The 20,865-nt window shown below is 26.1% G+C and overlaps 1 protein-coding gene across 1 annotated transcript in view; it reads left to right on the top strand.

The window, feature by feature from the left end:
* LOC129973244 (glycerophosphocholine cholinephosphodiesterase ENPP6-like) overlaps positions 1-20,865 on the top strand; it is a 151,310-nt gene that overhangs the window by 98,171 nt on the left and 32,274 nt on the right. Inside the window, exons 2-3 of the mRNA XM_056087489.1 lie at positions 9,944-10,131; positions 13,118-13,289. Coding sequence (XP_055943464.1) covers positions 9,944-10,131; positions 13,118-13,289 — 360 coding nt within the window. The remainder of the gene's footprint in view (positions 1-9,943; positions 10,132-13,117; positions 13,290-20,865) is intronic.

The following is a 20,865-nucleotide window of genomic DNA, read 5'->3' as shown; positions in this document are numbered from 1 at the left end:
TTGTATGCATGTTCTGTAGCGCTTAGAAGGACTAACTGCGCTATTATAAAGGTTCTACTCCTCTCTAAAGGGAGTGAAATGTTTAAGTAAGGTCTAAGAATTTTTCACCATGACCTCTAAACAAATTACTTCACAAAAGGTTTTAGTGCATCATAATAAAATTCAAAAAATTACTTTTTATACCGTTACTGACTTCCTTACCATATTATATTATCAAATTTTTAATTAATTTTCGAAAACTTTAAGTATAAGTTTTACCAATTTCATAATTTTCGCAGGAATATTGAATTTATTTTACAGTTTATTCACCGTTATCGTTCACTAGATTTTGTCAATGTTGAAATTAAGTTACTTTTTTCAGATATTTTCAGTTTTATTTTTTTACGTAGTTACTAGCAGGGTTTAAATTATTTTATTAATATTTTTTATGCGTATTTAAATTTTGTTTTTAAAAATTGTTGCAATTTCTCTGACTGATTAGTGTATTGGGCCTCATATAATAGTCATTTTGAAATAATTATGAGTCTAATCAGCATATCATGCGTCTATTTTTACTGTTTTTAAGCCTAAGATTATTCAGTTGGATTTTATTTTATTTGATAAGTTTGTTTATAAATTCAAACTGACTATTGCTAGATTCAGAATATTTAAGTAAATATTCTAAAAGGTTCGAATATTAAAGCTTTTTTTATATGCATATACAAAAAAAAAATTGACACAAGTGGAGCTACGTACACAGCGGCTAGTATTTAATAAAATGTCCTTGGCAAATTACAATTTTTAATAAAAACTCCCCATTTTCAAAGACTAAAATTATGAATTGAAACAAATAGGAAATATTACTCATTTAGAAATAAAAAATAAAGGAACTCTGCTGATTGGGATGGCCTTCTTGAGGTAATTTGTAAAGATCTAAATCGTATAGAAATGTAATATTTAAAGCTTCAAGAAAACACGAAATTCATATTTGATCCAGCATTGCTGTGGTAAACAATTACCTGAAAATGCGCTGTTTAATTTCATAAGCTTTGATCTTTGTATGTTTTAATCTAATTCGCTACATAATTTAGAATTCAATACATTAAATTTTGCAGAAAAATATCACATTTAACGAAATTTTTATTTTAATCCTTATTTTTTTTCAAATTCTTTTCATTAGATGACCATGAATAAGGCAGTTTAAATTGTTAAAATATTACCGAATATTGATAAAGCTACTTTTGGTTTAGGAATCGGTTTTCCCTGTCAATCAATCATTTATGGTGTTTTTATTATTTTTTAAATCTATTTTTAAAATTTTCAAAGAAATAGATAAATATTTAGTGAAATTCTAAATATCTCTTTCATATTGCTTACATTGAAATTGTTTTTTGTGTAAATAATTATATATATAATGTTGAAAGTTTGTTTCGTATTTCTTTTATATAAATTAGGAGTCAATAATTGAGTCTTAATTGAATCGACGAGTTCTAAACAGAGAAGGATCACTGTTAACTTTACAATGTCCAAAAGTTAATTAAATATTAAGAATGTTTGTAGTATTTTTAGTTATCTCTTTTTAATAATCTACATATTAAATATATATATTGCAAAAATATAATTTCACAGACATAAATTTTACACTATATTTAAAAAAGATCTCTCTCTCTCTCTCTCTCTCTCTCTCTCTCTATATATATATATATATATATATATATATATATATATATATATATATATATATATATTCAATGGAATCAGTTTCATTTCCTCACAAATTTTCATTAATTTTTATAAAATCTTAAGATTTATTTTGGTGCAATCTGCAGTAGTGTTTTTATTATTTCTGAAATTCAAACTAATTGAATTACTCCATCAAACCATACCATTTCTTGCTTTTGACAATGTTAAAAATATAAGATTACAAACTTACATTTGACTAATACATTGACGAACCAACGTTGTAACTGACATTGACTAATTAGTAGAATTTTCACCTCGATTTTTTTCCCATAGTATAAATTCTTTTGATTTATCTGCATAATATTTTGTAATAGCATGATTTCATTAAATTCATATATTTCACTTTTCTCCGTAACAAGATGAAATATTTAATGAATTCATTACAGTATTAATAATTTAAGGGCCAGAATAGCCTATTTTCAATTCAAATAAACTAATCTCCAAAGGCAACTAATATAACAACTTAAAATTTAGTCCTTTTAGTGTATTTTCAATTACCGATATTCTTAATTTGTATCTATAATAATTGAAGTGTTTCGATAACTAGTTTATATTCTAATACATTTCTTTTCATATATATACATGAAAAATAATCAAAATCCTCAAGTTTACACGATTTCAAATGATAAATTTTCATTTCTAGAGCACAAGCTGTCGAACGTCAAATAAGGCAGTTTGCCTTTCTGAATCTTGACATTTCATTTTCATTAATAAAGTCTTCCTAAATTAACTCCGAATTGGAGAAATCGTTTCCCCCTTCCGACTAATACGAAATTCCACGAGTTTGGGATGGTATTAATTTATTTAACTCTCCATGTCCTTTAAGAGCGTATTCCTTTTTACGGTATTTGGAATAAATGTTCTCTCATATTCTGAATAGATAATTTTGGAAGTTTCCAAAGCTGCTAAAGATCTTTCTAGTAAGTTCAAGATTCAAAGTGAAACACTTTTTTGCTATTGTTTATACGTAATAAAAAAAAGGAATGCGGTGGAAATTATTATCGAATTAATATAGATTTATTACCATGAAGGAATGAAACGATGTGAAATTGATAACTTAGAGATTGCAGTGAAGTATATTGATTTTCAACATCAAAATCTTTGTAGTCTAGCATACAATCTATACATTTTATAATGCGACATATAGAATAAAAAATAATTCAAAATGTTCTACAAGGAAGATATTTTGACCTACAGTTACCGAATTGGCACTTAGTGATTTATTTTGGGTTTAAGAATCAAATAAAAAAAAGGTTTCCAAAATTTTTACAAGATTTTATATTAAAAAGTAATTAATATTTTATTTTATTTCCTCCGTTAACCAATAGGACATCATTGAACAAAATCTTTTTTATACTACTTCCTTTTTAAAATTAAAAAAAAAAACTTTTGTAGTAAAAAAATTTCCACTAAAAAACTTTGAAAATAAACTTTCATAAAACACGACACAAATTATATTTCCGTTTATTGTTATTTTCTAGATTCAATAAAGTAGAAAATATATTTCTAAGTTTGACATTTATTTATATGAATCATTAGATTTATACTCACATGCATAGCGACGATGTTAAATTTATTCTTCTATATAATTTTATATATTTCTATATAATTTTATATTATTATACTTCGATATAATTTTATATATTTTTGTAAATATAAAATAAATAGAAAAGAAGCAAATCTTTTACGTTATCTTGATACGCAGTTTATGGCCAATAATACGAATGTCCGAAATTTCTTTTTTGATGCATTGCTAACATAAATATTTTAATATTTACTCTCGACTATGTATATATACTTAGTACTTTAACGAAATGGGTAATAGAAGAGAGCAAAAGAGAGCCCTTTAAGCAAAAAATATTTTGAGGGTAAATGTTTCCAAATACAAATAAATAGGTGCTAAATTATTGTGCAACTTTTTATTATATATATATATATATATATATATATATATATATATATATATATATATATATATATATATATATATATATATATATATATATATATATATATATATATATATATATATATATATATATATATATATATATATATATATATATATATATACATATAAATCTTGTCTATGTAATTAATTATTGCATTTCAATTTACTTACTTTTATTAGACTTACTTTTAGGCTTTTAAAATAGCACTTATCTTTGTATGAATTTAACCATTTTCCAAATTAATTTGCATCAGGAACTTACTTGTAAATATGAATAAAATTTTACTCCATCCCCAAATTTTCAATCCAATGATAGAAACTGATCTACAATTAATTTGTGAACAGTTTGTAATATTCTGCGTAATTATGGAATAATTTTATACAAGGCGATATTAATGAGTCTCTCTTTCGTTAATTTGCTTGCAGAAAAACGCAAATACTGAACTAAAACTATCTTTTATAAACATATTTGATATTTGAGTTTGCCTATTTTATAAAATAACATAAATTTTACTCTTCTTGGAGACTAAAGATTCAATTCATTCCTCCTATCGATCACAACTCTTCTTCCTGAGATACAAAGTAAAGTATTTGCGTGACATACTATAGGGAAAATTTAAAAATTAAACATAATTTTTGTCCCATTAAAGTTAATTAATAACTTTCAACAATTAACGTTATCTTGAGAAAAATTTTGTGTCAACTAAATCATTAACCCGCCCCAATAAATGGGTAATATCATTAATAATCCTTTATTCATTGCCAGGTATCTCCATTAGAGCCTAATTGAGCATCAACAAAGTGAACTAATGCATTCCAAAAGCTGAGTTACTGAAAAATTCATTTTCCCCACCTAATTGAATAATGGTTTGGTTTCGATTATTTATAAAAAATTAATTTGTATTTTTTATTCAGTTATTTGTATTTTTTTATATATATAATGCAGATTTTGAATGGTTCTATGGCTAAATTAGTAACACGAATAAATATCCCTCTAAAGGTGATCTTCAATTTTGACGCTTCTACTTCTTTTTTTTTTGTGTGTGTGTGTGTGTGTGTGTGTGTGTGTGTGCAGTGATTGTTTGTATTATTAAAAAATTATTCCATTTTACGGGAAAAAATCTACTCAATTTTAACTAATATACACATTTCCCTTATGTACAAATAACATTAATTCTATATCTGCTGCAATGATTTCAACTAATGACGAATTGTCTTCAAGTTTTAAATTTATAATCGCTGTGTAATGCATTTTTACAGAATCATTTTGTTTTTGAAATCTGCAAGTAGCAAAAACGAATGTTCTTACAAAAGATGAAGATGATTTATTTTATATTTCAATGTCAATTCACTTTTATTTAGGAAATGAATACGAATGAAGGGTATGGGAGACAAGCATTACATGAGAAACCTCAAACAAGTTATGATGTTCTGTTTAGATAGCATATTTTTTCTTTTATCTTTTATTAAAGATTAAAACAAATTCTAAGGGTTAATGGATCGATGTTTTAGATAGATAGATAGAAATATCTTCAGACAGATAGATAGAAATGACAGATAATAAATATAACAGATAGATAGATAGAAATAATTAATTAATAATGACACGTAATAAACAACAAAATGAAAGCACGATTTAAAAATATTCTCATCATAGACGACAGCAGATTTAACATCAATCGTAATATGCAACAATTCAAACACATGGAAATACTAACGCCATGGTGAATATTAAAAGAAAGTCATTGGCAACGAAAATAGGTTTCCAATTGGTGAATATCTGTCTACTCCAAAAACAGATATAATATATTTTTGGGAGTGTCAATAACATATTCCAATTCATTACATAGTAATGACATTTTATATTCATTGATGTATTTTTTCTGATAATTTCAACTCATCAATTTGCTTTGATTTCAATTCGGAAAGTTATGATAACTAGACCAATGTTCATGAATTTTAAATTTCTTTTACTTGTATGGCATCATCGCCATTTATTCTTGGTAAACTGTTTTGCATTCATGCTTTTCCCGCCCATTTTATGATGTCATATATTGGTCGCAGAATTATTCATCGTATTGTCTATGGCGAAGAACCATCATTCTACTTAAAGGCCTTGTTCCATTTTGACTTGTTCGATGTTGTTTCACCCTCACATTTTGCTATGAATCGTGCTTGTGGGTATTCATTGCTTTGTATAATTTCTACTTTTTACCTAATTGTGGTTTTATGAAATGTATTATTGTTATGAACCGCACTCTTTATTCCCATATTTTTTGCTACTCCTGACCATGCAAATGCCCTTCTGAACAAATAAAATCTAGTGGTTAGATATAATGAGAAGGCTGACGTTGAGCAATAGTATGAATCTCCTGCCACTGCATCATTCTATATGTATTACATATTCATATATGTTAGTTTTTGTGAAAGCACAAATCTCATAAAGAAAGAAAAGTTTCAGATTAGAAGTTGAAAAGGTGAAGATAGAAAATTTATGAGCTTATAAAATTATTTCAATTCTTAAATCCCTTATATATGATTCGTACGAACAAAATGAAATTTAATTCCTTATATAAATTTATTCTACCAATATCAGTTTGCCTCTCTGAACATTAACTTTATAATCATCCATTCACACAGTAGAACATATCATGACTTAAAAAATTAGAACCGTAATCACGAGAAGAAGAATGAGCACCATTATGAAGCAAAAAAGTATTTTATAAAGAACAATTATCATATATATCGATTCAAAATTTTTCAGTAAAAATTAATATGAATATGGAAACTACAAATCATGGATCTTGAACACAGCAACGTGATATTTTTTTTTCTTTTGCCCTTTCTTTATTTTTGTCTGTTTGGTTTCATAGCACATATGTGTTCTTACAAGAACAGAATACACCTTTACATTGAGAGATCCATGAATTCTGTTAAGAATGAATAAAATCTCATTCTTGCATTTTTTTTTTGTCACCAGAGTGGATGTGTTCAGTGGCGTAGCGTGGTTTTCAGTTACATGGAAAGTAAACCAAATTCACCTACCCATATTTAGGTATTTAAATCCAAAAGACTCAAAAAATCACAGAAATTCGAAAGGACTTTTAGAAAAGAAAATTATCATGGTCTATTGTACAAGCACAGATATCGAAATTATGTATGTGTATTTTTATAATACATTACACACATTTGTTACTTTTTAGCATTGATAAGACTAACTATTATTACATGAAATTAAGAACGCATAATGAAATAACAGCGAATAGAATATAAAAAACAAATAAACTTTTAATTAGAACTAGAAGTATAATGTCACGATATATATTTTTATTGGAAAAATTAATAGAAATGAAAATTCTTATTCGTCTACTTTTTCTAGAGCAAAGTCTTGCATTGCTTTATCAGTGGCTATAATATCACATACAAAACAAGATAGCCAGATCGGTTAGCCTTAAAATATTCATAGTTGATCTTTAATAATTTTTAACAAACTTAATTTTAAAAGTTTCTTTAACATCTGGCATTGTATGCGCAATTGTGATGAATATTTGGAGCAGTATTTAAAAATAAACAGATTGTTTTCCAACTAAAATTTTGTAACAAATTCTAAAAATTCAATTGTTTTCACATTAATTCATTTATTTCCGTTGCCAATGAGAGCTATGAAAGATGGTAGTAGAAATCATTTGTGCTTGAAGTCTTGTTCGTCAATTTGGCAGATGCGTAGTTTAGATTACTTTTAGTATCGTAGAATCTAATAACTTAGTCGGCTTTAGAATGACAACTTTTTCCACAAATTCCGTAACTGCTGAAAATTCGGACGAATTTCTGCAATTATTTTATTTAATGAAGAAAACACCTTCCATCATAATTTCATATTATTTTCATGCGTCACTTTGGAATCTTCATTTTTCATTGTCAAAAACTCGCCTTTTCTTTTATATCTTTGAAATTTCTCTATCACAATTTAAATAATTAAAAAGCTTGATGCTCATTTAAAACAGTCCGAACTATAGATGCACAAAAAAATATGAAAAGAAATAGTTCATATTTTTAGCTCAGATTACAAGATATTATTATTTATTGTGGAATTTTGAAATTACGAAAAAGTATCACCCAGACTGGGCCACCCCACTGCCCCTCCCCCCTTCTATGTTTCACCACTAAAGGTTTTCGTTCAGTTAAATTTTGATATTAATCGCATTGGAAATTAATAAAAAAAATAATGGTTCAGTTTTTCAAAGTCAATATAATTTTTTATTGCTATTTGTAATTTTGTTTCAAAACTATGCTTATTTTTAAATGAATACATCAATCTGAAATGATATTTCTGAAAGTTTTAATAGAATATTCTTCGATAAATGTAATCTGCCGTGAATGAGCGTAATGCAATTTTACTGTAAAATACGATATTGCAGTCAAAAATGAGTTCCTTATATTTCAAATCCTTTATTCTACTGCTAAATATTATTCGGTATAATAGTATTTCATGTGTCGTTTATTTCAACACAAATTGGTTAAATTCTACTGCTGAATATTATTCTGTGTAATAGTATTTCATGTGACGCTTATTTTGACACTGATTGGTTAAATTTGAATTCTAATGCATAAGATATTACTTCCATTGTTTGTCTTTGGAAATAAAAGAATTTATTTAAACTTAAAACAGTATTATGCATAATCTCGCGTAAATGACTAATTCACTGTCTTCCATTCTTTGTTATTGTTATAAAAGTACAATAATTTCAAAACAGCTTTCAGGAATAGTTTATTAAAAATAGAAGATTTATACCAGCAGTTTAAATTTTCTTATGTAGAAGATTTAATCAGATTAAGTATTCCGTGAATAACATAACATGAAGCCTAATTATTTATATGCCAATATTTGTAATGCGCATTCTAAAAAGACTTGAAACTGTTCTAATTGCGTAAACTAAGAAGAATTGTGCTACTTGAAGGTATACCACCATTGAAGGGATTATATTTATCCGTAATGATATTGTCAATAATTAAATCATTCTGTAAAATATGCAATTTGACTTACTAAATAATTTATTTCATAACATTCATACGAAATTTTATAATATAATATTTACAAGCATTATGCATAAGAATTTATTTATTTTCGACCAATAATATATTTTAAGACACTATTTATATTGAAAAACATCATGCACTTTCAGATTTTTAAGCTACATAGGCATATAGTATTTTTTAAGCGTGTTAATATGAAAACAATTCCTTATTACAATTATTATCACACATTAAACCAATTTTAGAATGCTTTATTCAAAATTATTTTTTGAGTGGTGGTGTGCTGAATTTTGTGATTATGAACTTGAAATTATCTTGTCAAAATATAGTTTCAATTTTATATTAAAAGTAATAACAAATATGTTCATATTACATTATAATGGAAATAGCTAATTGTGTTCTAAATATGATAGATTTTTCCTTAGTCATAATATTTAATTGAAAGAAATCTTCTTTATTTAAAACTGAAATTTGGATGCTTTTCGTTGTAGAGAATATTCCAGATTATATATATATATATATATATATATATATATATATATATATATATATATATATATATATATATATATATATATATATATATATATATATATATATATATATATATATATATATATATATATATATATATATATATATATATATATATATATATATATATATATATATATATATATATATAAAGTGATACTACATCATCATATTTTTTTCTTATAAAATTAAAATTACCATAAATTATGGACACCAGTGTACATTTAATCATATTCAACCTTAAATGTATGATATCTTAATAATTTGAATTTCTACCTTTGCTTCACAAAAAAGCTAACTATAGAATATAGAGTATATTAATACAAATTAAATTTATTAATATTTTTTTCAGTAATTATAACATCGAATAAAAAATTAACATTATTTTATTTATAAACGCGATGAAATTTTAAAATAAACTTTAACCAATTTCTTGTGATACTTAACTTAAAAATTTTCTATTGTTTAAACATTGCACATTAAGGCAGAATTTAAAGTGTAATTTATAGTGTTTTCTGGAAATCTAAGGTAATAACCTCTTTTCACGTACGCCATCAGACTGATTTACATTTACTTATTCAAAAATTTGAAAATTGATGCTTGAGAAAGCTTTCAAGCGAGTAATCACTTTAAGGGTAATTTAATCTCTTTAAACATTGCACACATTTTTGTAATCCTTCTGTTGTTTCTCTTTCGTTCCAGGACTTTACGCAGAGAGTCACGGTTTTGTGCAGAACATGATGTACGATGCTCAATTCGGAGACTTCTTCCTGATGGCTCCTAATGACACTGCCTCGGTTTCGCACTGGTGGGACAGTGCGGAGCCGTTGTGGATCACAGCGGAGAAGAAAGGATTACGCTCTGCTCTCTACTGGTGGGACGGTTGTCAGGTAAAGTGGCTTACCAAATGTCTCATTTTCAAATTGGATCTGTTTTCGACGGTAGTGATCAGGGGAATTAACTTAAAATTTAAGTCAATAGAAAGTTTAATTTTCTGTAAGTGAATTGATTATAATTTTGATTTCACAATATATTTTCTTTAAAATTATACCAGCAGCATGGCTTCTATTATTTTTTCTTATAATTTTGATCGTGTTCTACTTAGCTATTACAATGCATTGTTATCAGATTTCAAACTATCAAAATTTAATATCTTAAAAAATTATTTTACTAATTTATTTAAAACCTTAATTTAAACCTTAACTCATTTTGAAACCTTAATTTAAAAATAAATTTTATCAACTAAAAAAACCTTAACTTTATCAATTAAAAAAACCTTCACTTTATCAATTAAAAAAAAACTTAACTTTATCAATTAAAATAAACCATAACTTTACCAATAATTTTCATAGCATATTTAAAAAATTTTAGCTTTGGTTTGGCCGAATGTACGTTTGATATATTTAAACAAATATAGTCTACAGACTATAAAATAAACTAATCAATCTGTTATTACTCCTTAAAAAACATTTTATTGGAAAATTTGAGGCTTTATAGAAATTCAGTTTTAGCCATTCAGGATTCTAAATTAACTCTCATAAGTGTCAATTATCACGTGTAAATAACAATTATTTTTTGTTGACTGTACTGTAAGAAGGTTTTTAATATTTTTTTTTGATAAAATCGGGAAAATTAATAGAACATGAAGTTAAAAAAGAACACAATTTAGCTGGCATTGCTTATATTTTAGATACCTTTCATACATTTTTCCTTCTCGTAAATCAATGCTTCAAAAACTAATTTTAACAGAAATGTTCTTAGGTAAGGTGTTAGGAAAAAAAATTATTTAACACGTGATAAACAATCATTTCTTCGCCACACATTTTTTGAGAATTGAAATATTCATAATATTGTAAATAACATCGGAACAGAAGAGCATTATTAATGTATTCGCTTCGGATATAACAGATAATTCTTATAAACATTTTTGAAACATATATTTTCTGTAGGAGTTTTAGAAGAGCAACTATATAAAAAGACTTTTATTTCAGATAATTCATTAAACTCCTATAAATTTTATTAAGATTCGTTTACCTGATATTCAAAAAATAAAATTTCAAAGATTAAAAAAAAACTGAAAACGTTTCTATTACTTTCATGAAGTAATTTCTTTTCAAAATTCTTCCTTTTGTTTCTTCTCTTTTTCAAAAAAATAGACACAGACTTTTGTATTGTAAGTTTAACTATAGCATAGGTAATTACATAAAACATTTTTAAACATGGGCAAATATTTTTCAAGGAATAAATGTCCTTACTAAAACTTCCAGTGAAATCGCTCTTTTAATCTTTCCTTTTTTCTTTAAAATTTAAAAATATCAGAAACACAAGCAATTGTTGTAATAATGTGATTTAAAGACAGAGCAAGAAAGATAATTTGATAATCATGAATTTTCATTTACGATGCTAAGAAAAACCCAAAAGAATATAATTTCAATTCTTTTGCTATTTTTTATTTATACTTTTTTTTCGACAAACACATCTAAAATGGCCATAAAAATTATGTATTATCCTATTCAACTAATAGCAATATTTAATATATTTATACTTATCAGTCTACTACAATGTATTCAAAGTTAATCATATATTGAATATCCCAAATAAGTGGAATAAGTGTTTATTTACTTAAAGGGACCACTTTGTAGCATATTTCAAAATACATTTTTTTTACTAAAGTAGGCTATTGTATGAATGCAGTTTGAATTCTGCAAAGATTAAAAATGAAAAGTAAAAAATATTAATTTATTATACATCTTCCATAGTATAAAAGTAAGAATTAAAAAAATATTTTTCTTAAATTTATCCACATATCAAGTTTCACGTTTACACCAATAAAATGTTATAAGGTATTAAAACCAAATTACCACTTGTTCGTTAGAGATGTTTGATCAAGTATTTTGTAATAGGTTTAAGGGATTGTACACATATCGCAATATATTATTAGAACGGCAGAATGAGAAAATTTGAATTTATTAATTCTGATTAAATTACAAAACTGATAGCACAATATATTAATTTCAATGTTCACAAAATTTATTCAAAAATGGACAATTTTGTTACTCTCACAAAGTTGATTTTTCTGACATTTGCATACAGCTTTAGCTTATTGCGATTATATGTAGCATAAATAATCCGAATTTCAAAATATTTATCCTAATGAATTATTGTTTTTTTTTTAGAAAAGTCTCATGGCATGTACATAATTACGATCAAAGAGCTTATTTTCTTGTTCGGAACTGGCTACTTATCTGAGTTTTCTTAAATGTTCAATTTCTCAAGATTAGCTTCTCTTTATTAAGGTGAAATTGCAGCTATCGATCACTCGAAGTGAACAAACTGAATGCGTGTTAAGCAAACTTCTTTCAAGTTAATAACTGAATGACGAACTACGAGACAAATATTTGCTTATGACATTTTTTTGTCTTGAATAAATGATCTTATTATTTAAGCAAATGTTTCGTTTTATTTAAAGTAAAAGTTTTGTATGAATTTGGAATAACGCCTTCTAATAAAAAATAAATATATATCTGCAAATATTAAAGGTAGCATGAAACTACATATATACATAGATAAATATAACAGAAACGCTTTACTAATTTCATATCATATTGTATAACATTCTTATACAATAAAAGCCGTATAAAAATTATTTTTTTAAAAATTATTATTAACTTCCACAGCAGCTGAAATATTTTCATATAATTTCCCACCTTATTTAATGAAATTTTGTAACCTGCTGCATATGTCTATGTGCAATTTTTAAGTAAATAAATACTTATTTCATTTCATTGTGCCCCTCAGTATCCATTTTGTTTATGCTATTTTTTGCCTTTAGTAATTATTTATGTTTCGTAATTTCTCTGACATTTTTCGTTCTAGGTTGAAATACGTGGTAGGAAACCTACATTTTGCCGAAAATACAAATACGTTGGATATGCTTGGCCAACAGTTAATGAGGATACACGTGAAGCTTTATTAACAGCTCTTCAGTTACTACAGAATAATGAAATTCACTTGGTACAAATATATTATGAACCTGTTGATTTCTATGGTAAGGAATTTAAATCAATTTGCTTTTAAATTTTCTTATAATTTTTAGCTTGAAAATTATATTGCTTTTACGTTTAGTAGAGTAGCTCATTTTTTCCCCAAAGATAATATATTGGTAAAATATATTTTGTTCAAATGTTGGTCTATTTGTTTGTAGTATGTTTGTATTAAAATTTTATCTATAGCTTGATTTATTTTGCTTCGTCTGAGGAAAAAATTTCGTTTTCTACCTTACTATTTTCATTTTGCTACAATAAATTTGTTTCAGTTTTAATAATAATGTATTTGGAGAAAAAAAAGATGATATGAAAAAAAAATTATAACTTCTGGTTTATATAAAAAAAATCTATTCGGAAAGCTTTTTGTAGCTTAATATTTTTAAATAATTTAATTTAAATAAAAATAATTCTGTTTTTTTTTTAATATTACTTTTGTTAAAAATTAAGGTTCGTTCTAAAAAGAAATAAACACCAGAAAGAGAGTTGGGAATCAACCAAATAAAAAGAAATGTATCTAATTTCATCTTCAATTTTTTTTCTTGTTTATTACATAATGAAGCAGGGGACAACTTAATATAATTAAATTTAAGCATGTCTAATGGAATTCTAGGAAATATAATATTTTTATATTATATTTTCTTCAACAAGTAAATAATAAAATTATGATTTTATTTTATAATTTAAAATTAAAAAAAAACATTTTCCAGCTGAAAAAAAAAACGAAAATTCATCGATAAATTCAGAAAAAAAAATCAATAAAATTATTCCAAAATCAGCAGAATATGTGAGTATAGGTACAATAATTAGAATGAATATATTTTCGTTTGAATACACTCATAAAGATAATGAGTGCCATTTAATCGGAAAAATAAAACCAAACATGATAATTTTTTTTATTTATAAATAGTCTAATAATTTTACTACTGCGAATCAATCAATCAATAAAAAATAAATTTAATTGACATATAATGTTTGTAAATATTCCTATGATTTCAATTAAAATAATTATTTATAATAAGAAATATAAAATATTTTCAGAAAACAGCAAAGAAGACTCCTATAAGTTGCATTTTTAAGCGATAAGTTAAAAGCTTTAAGATTTTTTAATCCATTCGCATTATATAATCTATAAAAAGTAGAGTATCATACATTCTATGAGACAAAAATCGAAAAATGATATTTTTAATATATAAATATTCCCTGCTCTCTTAAATACTTTATATTCCTCATAAAATTATTAATGTAATTAATTTAACTGTTAATGATTTAAAACCCTCATCACAGGTTAAATATCTTAATCTCTTTTTTTAATTGTTAAGGAAATGCGGTAAGAGACTGTTATATTCCTTCCATTAATTACTTTCTTATTTTTGAAAGAAAAAGCACAAACCTGCATTTTGACATTAAATGCTAGTAACTAACTTTTCGGTCGCCTTATTTTTGTCAAATTTCCTTACTCGGAGTACAAACAAAATAAAGCCCATGCTCATAAACAGCCTGAAAACAATTTCTTTGTTTTCATCTAATTATCCCCAGTTGTTGGCGAGTCACTAAGCAGTCGTCCATCTTCAAACATTTCCTTCAGTTCATCTATTCTACCAGTTCATGTTTATTCTCGGCAATAGTTATTCTTTTCTCTCCAAGCAGAAAAGAAACAAATGTTTTCCCTGAAGTTTGTTTATCATTCGTACCCTATTTCTGGAGAAAGAAAGTGTCTGCTAGTAGACTCTCTTAAATATAGTCAGTCTTATTGCAAAAATATAGAATGCATTTGACTTGATATCATTCCGGAAGTAAAATAAAATGCGTTATATTTCTAGTATTGAATAATTGTTATTACAATCTGTCGTGAAGTTTGTGATCTCTACTATTTTTTATCATGTCAGAAAATTATTTTTAATTATGCCAATGAAGGATTTTTTTAAAATTATAAACAGCAGCAAAAAATAATTTTCATCCATGATCCGTAAAATTAATTTTCATTGTTGTAATGAAATTTAATCCTTTTCCATTGTTTTCTGTTTATCAAAAATTATTAATATATTCTTTTATTGTTAAAGAATGAAAGGATATATAAAGAATTATTTATATTTATCATATTTTTTAGCATTAATGCATAGCATTTTTTAAAATATATTTTTTATTTTCTTTATTATGATGTTTTTGAAATTACAAAAACCCCCTTCTGGATTTATCACATTAATTACAAAATTAGTATGATAAAATGAGATACTATAAATTATATTCTTTTTTTTTGTAGTATACTTTAATGTAGCCAACAAGCTGTTAGTAGTCATATAGCATTTATAAAATAAGCCACACAGATTCAGTGTTCGAATCAGCAACATAATATGCGCAAAGAAAAAACTGTGTTTAATCAATCACCATAAACGTCAACTTTCCATACATTTGAAAATGAAATAATGTCTACCAAGCTTGAAATTTAGGAACAGAAAACAAACATCAAATTATGAATAAATGATTTAATTGAAATATAAAGTAAGCATACTCCTAGAGAAAAAGCTAAGCTGCTAACAAAATCTATCCGATGTCCATTAAAAATAAATAAAACTCGTCAGTAGATTGTGTAAAAATAGAATGTTTGTTTCGCAAGTAGGATTTCAATAATAAAAGTAATAAGTAAAATAAAGTAATCAAAACATTGAAAATATTACATCAAAACAAAAATTAGACTGAATATTGTTTTTTTTTAATGCCTAAGAACTGATTCATAGCTTATCTAACACTTATTATTGTGGCAATCGAAAACTGTTGAGCAATGATAATAAATATGCATTACTCATCTCGCCTGCGATCGCTCTTTTCGCGCTGAAATGAAGTCACATCGAAAATTCGAATCAACATTAATGCGAGTTGCTATTAAACTAAATCAGTCAGTCATCAACACTGAAGAGAAACAATCTCAAAAATAGCTAAAACATTTAATTAGTTGAAATTATTTATAGAATTATATACAGGATTTTTAGTATAAACATATGCCATAGAGTAGTAACACATCGCAAAGTTTGCTTAAAAAGTTCCGATTTCGTTTTCAGGAATTCCAGGAGTTGAGTTGTCTCAGTAGAAGTGGAAGTACTTTTCGTGACAATCATATTTCGAGTTGTCATGTCAGTTTTATGCATTATAAGAATTGTAAATTTATCAGGACAAAACAATCAGGAAAAGTGTTTTTTTTTTTTTTATTTCTTTTCTTCGATGAATGTACTTTCTGTATTAGACTCTTGGTAATGTTTCCAAAATATTAGATTCACTATTTCCACAGACATAAATAAAGTGTAAAATTAGTTCAAAACATGTATTCAAAGTATTTTAAAATAAACAGATGTATAAAAATTTAAAACTGCCACTACTGTTATTACCGCCTTTAACACTTATTCTTAGACCAAATGAAAACTATTTTGATCCATCGTTGTAAAATTTACATGGAAATGTAGCTAAAACAAGTACATTAAAAGCATAGATTTTATGAATAGTTTGTTCTTAAAATTATTTAAAAATGACTTAATTATTAATATCATTATCAATTATTTAATTAAGTCAAATTTCAATTTAAACAATTTCAACAAAAAATATATTAAAGCAGAAGTAAACTTACTCTTTGAAATTTGTATAATTCAGGTTTTTTAATGTTTTCTGTTATAGTTATTGAAAAGCGTATTTCATTTAAAAGGGAGGCAAAACCTATTCAGTACTAAATAGGGATTGCAATACCGGTATTTTGAGCCATTTGTACAATTTTGTAATACCGGTATTCACAAGTTTAAATACCGTTTTTTCGATATTTAAAATTGTCTCCATTATATGTTCAGGGATCGCCAACATACCAAAATAGTATACGTTTTTATTTTTATGCCTCCTTAACGAACTAAATTAATTAGACTGTGAATACAAAGTTGCATCGTACAATCAAGAGAAGGGATAAAATACTGTTTGACAACGAATTGTAAAACCCTCCGCTCTTTTACGCATGCGTTAGGATGGGTTTAATTCAACAAAACAAAATAGGGATGAGAGGAAAGATGAAAGGAGGAGATGATTACATTTAAGGATGAAGACTCGCAGTTTTATGAGACTTAAACATTACAGATAATTAGTAATGCAGAAGAAAAAGGTACTAATGCACAGTAAAATATTTCAGAGCAATTTTTATTTACTAAAAGGGACATAAACATTAAATTATGAAGAATGAATGAAAAATTTCTGTTCTTCAAATTAGTTTACTTCTAATGATGGAACGATTTTGGAAACTGAGAAATTCTTAATTTTTTCAGATAGTGAATTCGACTTAATATCCAGAACAGTATCAGCTCTACTTCCAATAAAATTGATTGTTGAGGCATTATGTCTGAGAGATTCTAATTTATTAACAGCTAATGCAACAATAAATTTCATGTTGCAATCATTGAAAGAACAGCCCACATCACTATCTGAAGAATATATATTACATTGAAAAATCGCACAGAAGAAAGGCATACCGAAATATAAAATGTCTTACGGTATTTGCATAATTATAATGATTTTACAAATGAAAAAGAAGAAAAGGGAGTAATCAATTCAAATCTGATATATTTAAGTTTACATTAAAATTTATATAAATTTTCTTAAAATTTTTTTAGCCACAAAACTATCTACATTCAGAAGAATTCGGTACAGTCATCGAAGATTATGATGACACTAATGTCAATTGTGAAAAGGAATTACCTCTTGAACAAAAATTAGAATTTGCGATAAATAAAAAAATTATAACAAACCAAAATACAATACAGAAATCAGCTATATCCAAAACCATCCGATGAGAAATCGATTTATTTGAAGATGAGGGATTTAGAGGTAAATAATTGGAAAAAGTATATAGCGCATTGCTAACAGTACCATCAACTAGCGTAGATGCCGAAAGAGTTTTTTCGATAGCTAGTAATTTTTGCACAAAATTACGTTCCAAGCTTAATAGCAGTACAATTGATGCATTATGTTTTTTAAGATCACATTTGAAAAATTTGTAATAGTATCACAGACTGAATAGTGATATTTACACTTTTTTGTGATTTAAATAAATAAGATGTTCCTTTACTTTTTTGTGATTCTTTATATACTGTTATAATTTATAAGTGGCAAACTATTTTTTGTGATATTTACACTCTCTAATAAAACTGACAAATAAAACAAAGAAACACCTGTGTTTTCTTTCTTTTTCTAAAATTTCTACTACCGGTATTGAAACCGGTATCCCGGTATTAAGATCTAAAAAAAATACAGAATACCGGTATTGAACTTTTGGTCCGATATGCAATCCCTAGTACTAAAGAATTAATTTTTATACTCTGGACAAAAACTTTTGTTAATACAAAAACATATTTCCTTTTTATCACATGTAAATTCTGCTTTTGCATTGGAGATATCAAAAAAGCAATTTACATAAATTCCTTAATTTTTCTAACAGAAAATATTATCATTAACAAAAATTTTACTTCTTCCCATTGAATTAACTATAAAAGGTATAACACTTTGTCAATTCATACAAATAAATGGCGAAACCTAATGCTTTGAAATTTCGAATTCTATTCGGAAGAAATGCTATGAAAAGCATTGCTTTTATTGTGTTCAGTTTCGTACGCAATTCTAGAGATCCGTTAATACAGCGTGGAATTTAATAAAAGGAAATAAAAATCTTTCTAATTTTTATGGTGGTGATCTTTAATGATGTGAATTCTTTTTTAGATTCAAAGATTCAGACAAATTAAATTGCTTTTTAAGATTTGACTATCAAAAATTACGCTAGACAAAAATTCCACAAGTATCATTTGAACGAATGTTTATGAGAACACAGTGCATGAAACCATACTTTTACAATTCTGTTTCATGGGAAAGGCTGGAGATGCTCTGATGTAACATGGCTGCAGAATATTAAAAATGCTTAATCTGAACCCTATGAGCATTCTTGATTAAGAGAAAAGAAAGAAGAATATGATGCATTAAATAAAAAAAAATTGGTTATGTACGAAATTCCGTTAGAACCAAAGCGAAAGGAGCAAAAGCTGTAACTAGACTGGAGAACAAGGAGTAAAAGAAAACCATCAAAAAGGCAAAGAAAGTAGAAACAACATTGCGAAGAAAATCGAATCCCCTGCTTAGAAAACATACAACAAAGGAGAAATCAAAGATGAAGTCAACTATTTAAAAACGAAAAGCTAAATAACTGAAAAGGAAGTATTCGAGACACCTGAAAAAAACTAAAAATCGAGAAGTACTAGTCAAAAAAAATCTTAAAAACCATTAATTGGATATGTTGACTCTGATTGGACATCAGATGTCAATGACAGAGAGTCAGACATGGGGTTTATATTTGCTGAAAATGCTTTAACTTGGGAATCAAATAATCAAGAACGCTTTGCCAACAACCGATGCTGATTACATAACTTTCTCTGAAGCTACAAAAGAAAAAACCACTTGCCAAAAATTCTAACAATTTAGAGACTACATTGCAAATTGTATCTTTTTCAATCAATCTTCTTTCAAACTTATAAAAAAACGTGTTTTTATTCATATTCGAAATATATTTATATTCAGCACCGTTTTATGAGTGAAATTTTAAATTACTTCATTTAAAATATTTAGCTTCGAAAAATGCCTGCTGATTAATAACAAAAAATTTAAATATTATTAAGCATAAGGTATCTTAAAAATTAATTGGATTAACATCATCTACAAGTAACTATTTATATTGTATATATTTATGGCCTTTTAAGGCATAATATAAATATAATGTAATATTAAAATGTGTTTATTATTGAAATAAGCAACTGAGAAGACAAATTGTTAGAATTCACTGCCCATTTCTTTTTTCTCCCTCTAAGTAAGTATATCCCTTTGTTTTGAGCTACTATTGGCTGTTTACGTTTAAATTGAAGCAGTAACTTATACTAATACTTTAATTTCTGATTTTCAGCCTAATGCTGGAAAAAGCTCAGGGATTATAAAATGGAAGATGTGAAATTCTTTAATATTTTTGCCATCTATATAAAATCTATAAAAGTCTTATTACAAATAAATTCTTTCTTTAATAAACTCTAAGTTTCATCGCATTACCAAACATATGTATTGAAAAAATCTTTATTTTTTTTCCTTTCTTGTATCTTGTGTCAGTAGGATGGCCAAAAAGTTTTATTTCTAAAAATAGTTTTCGCTCACAATCTTTTATATGAAGACAAAATATGGCTATTGTATCAAAATTTGAAAATATAGAAAAGAAATACACAGATTGCCCTTTATATTCATTTTATTCGCTTATATATTCTGTTAGACGAATATCTTGCTTCAAAGCTGATTGAGTGCAGTTTCCAGCTGATTGAGTGTAGATCTGACGAAGGGATAGATTACATTTGAGTTTGCACCCTCCAACATCACACAAGCAAAAGAACAAGGATTTCATTTTCGACTAATGAAAAAGTTTTAATTGCCAATCAAGGAGTGATTTTCTAGCCTTTCAACCCTCAAAAATAAAAGTCTGTTATGAGATCATAATCTCATATATTAAAAGATTTATTGCGGTAACAAATG

This window comes from Argiope bruennichi, chromosome 1 (genome assembly GCF_947563725.1).
Source record: "Argiope bruennichi chromosome 1, qqArgBrue1.1, whole genome shotgun sequence".
In the NCBI taxonomy this organism is placed as follows: Eukaryota; Metazoa; Arthropoda; class Arachnida; order Araneae; family Araneidae; genus Argiope; species Argiope bruennichi.
This window is presented reverse-complemented; position numbering and strand designations above follow the sequence as displayed.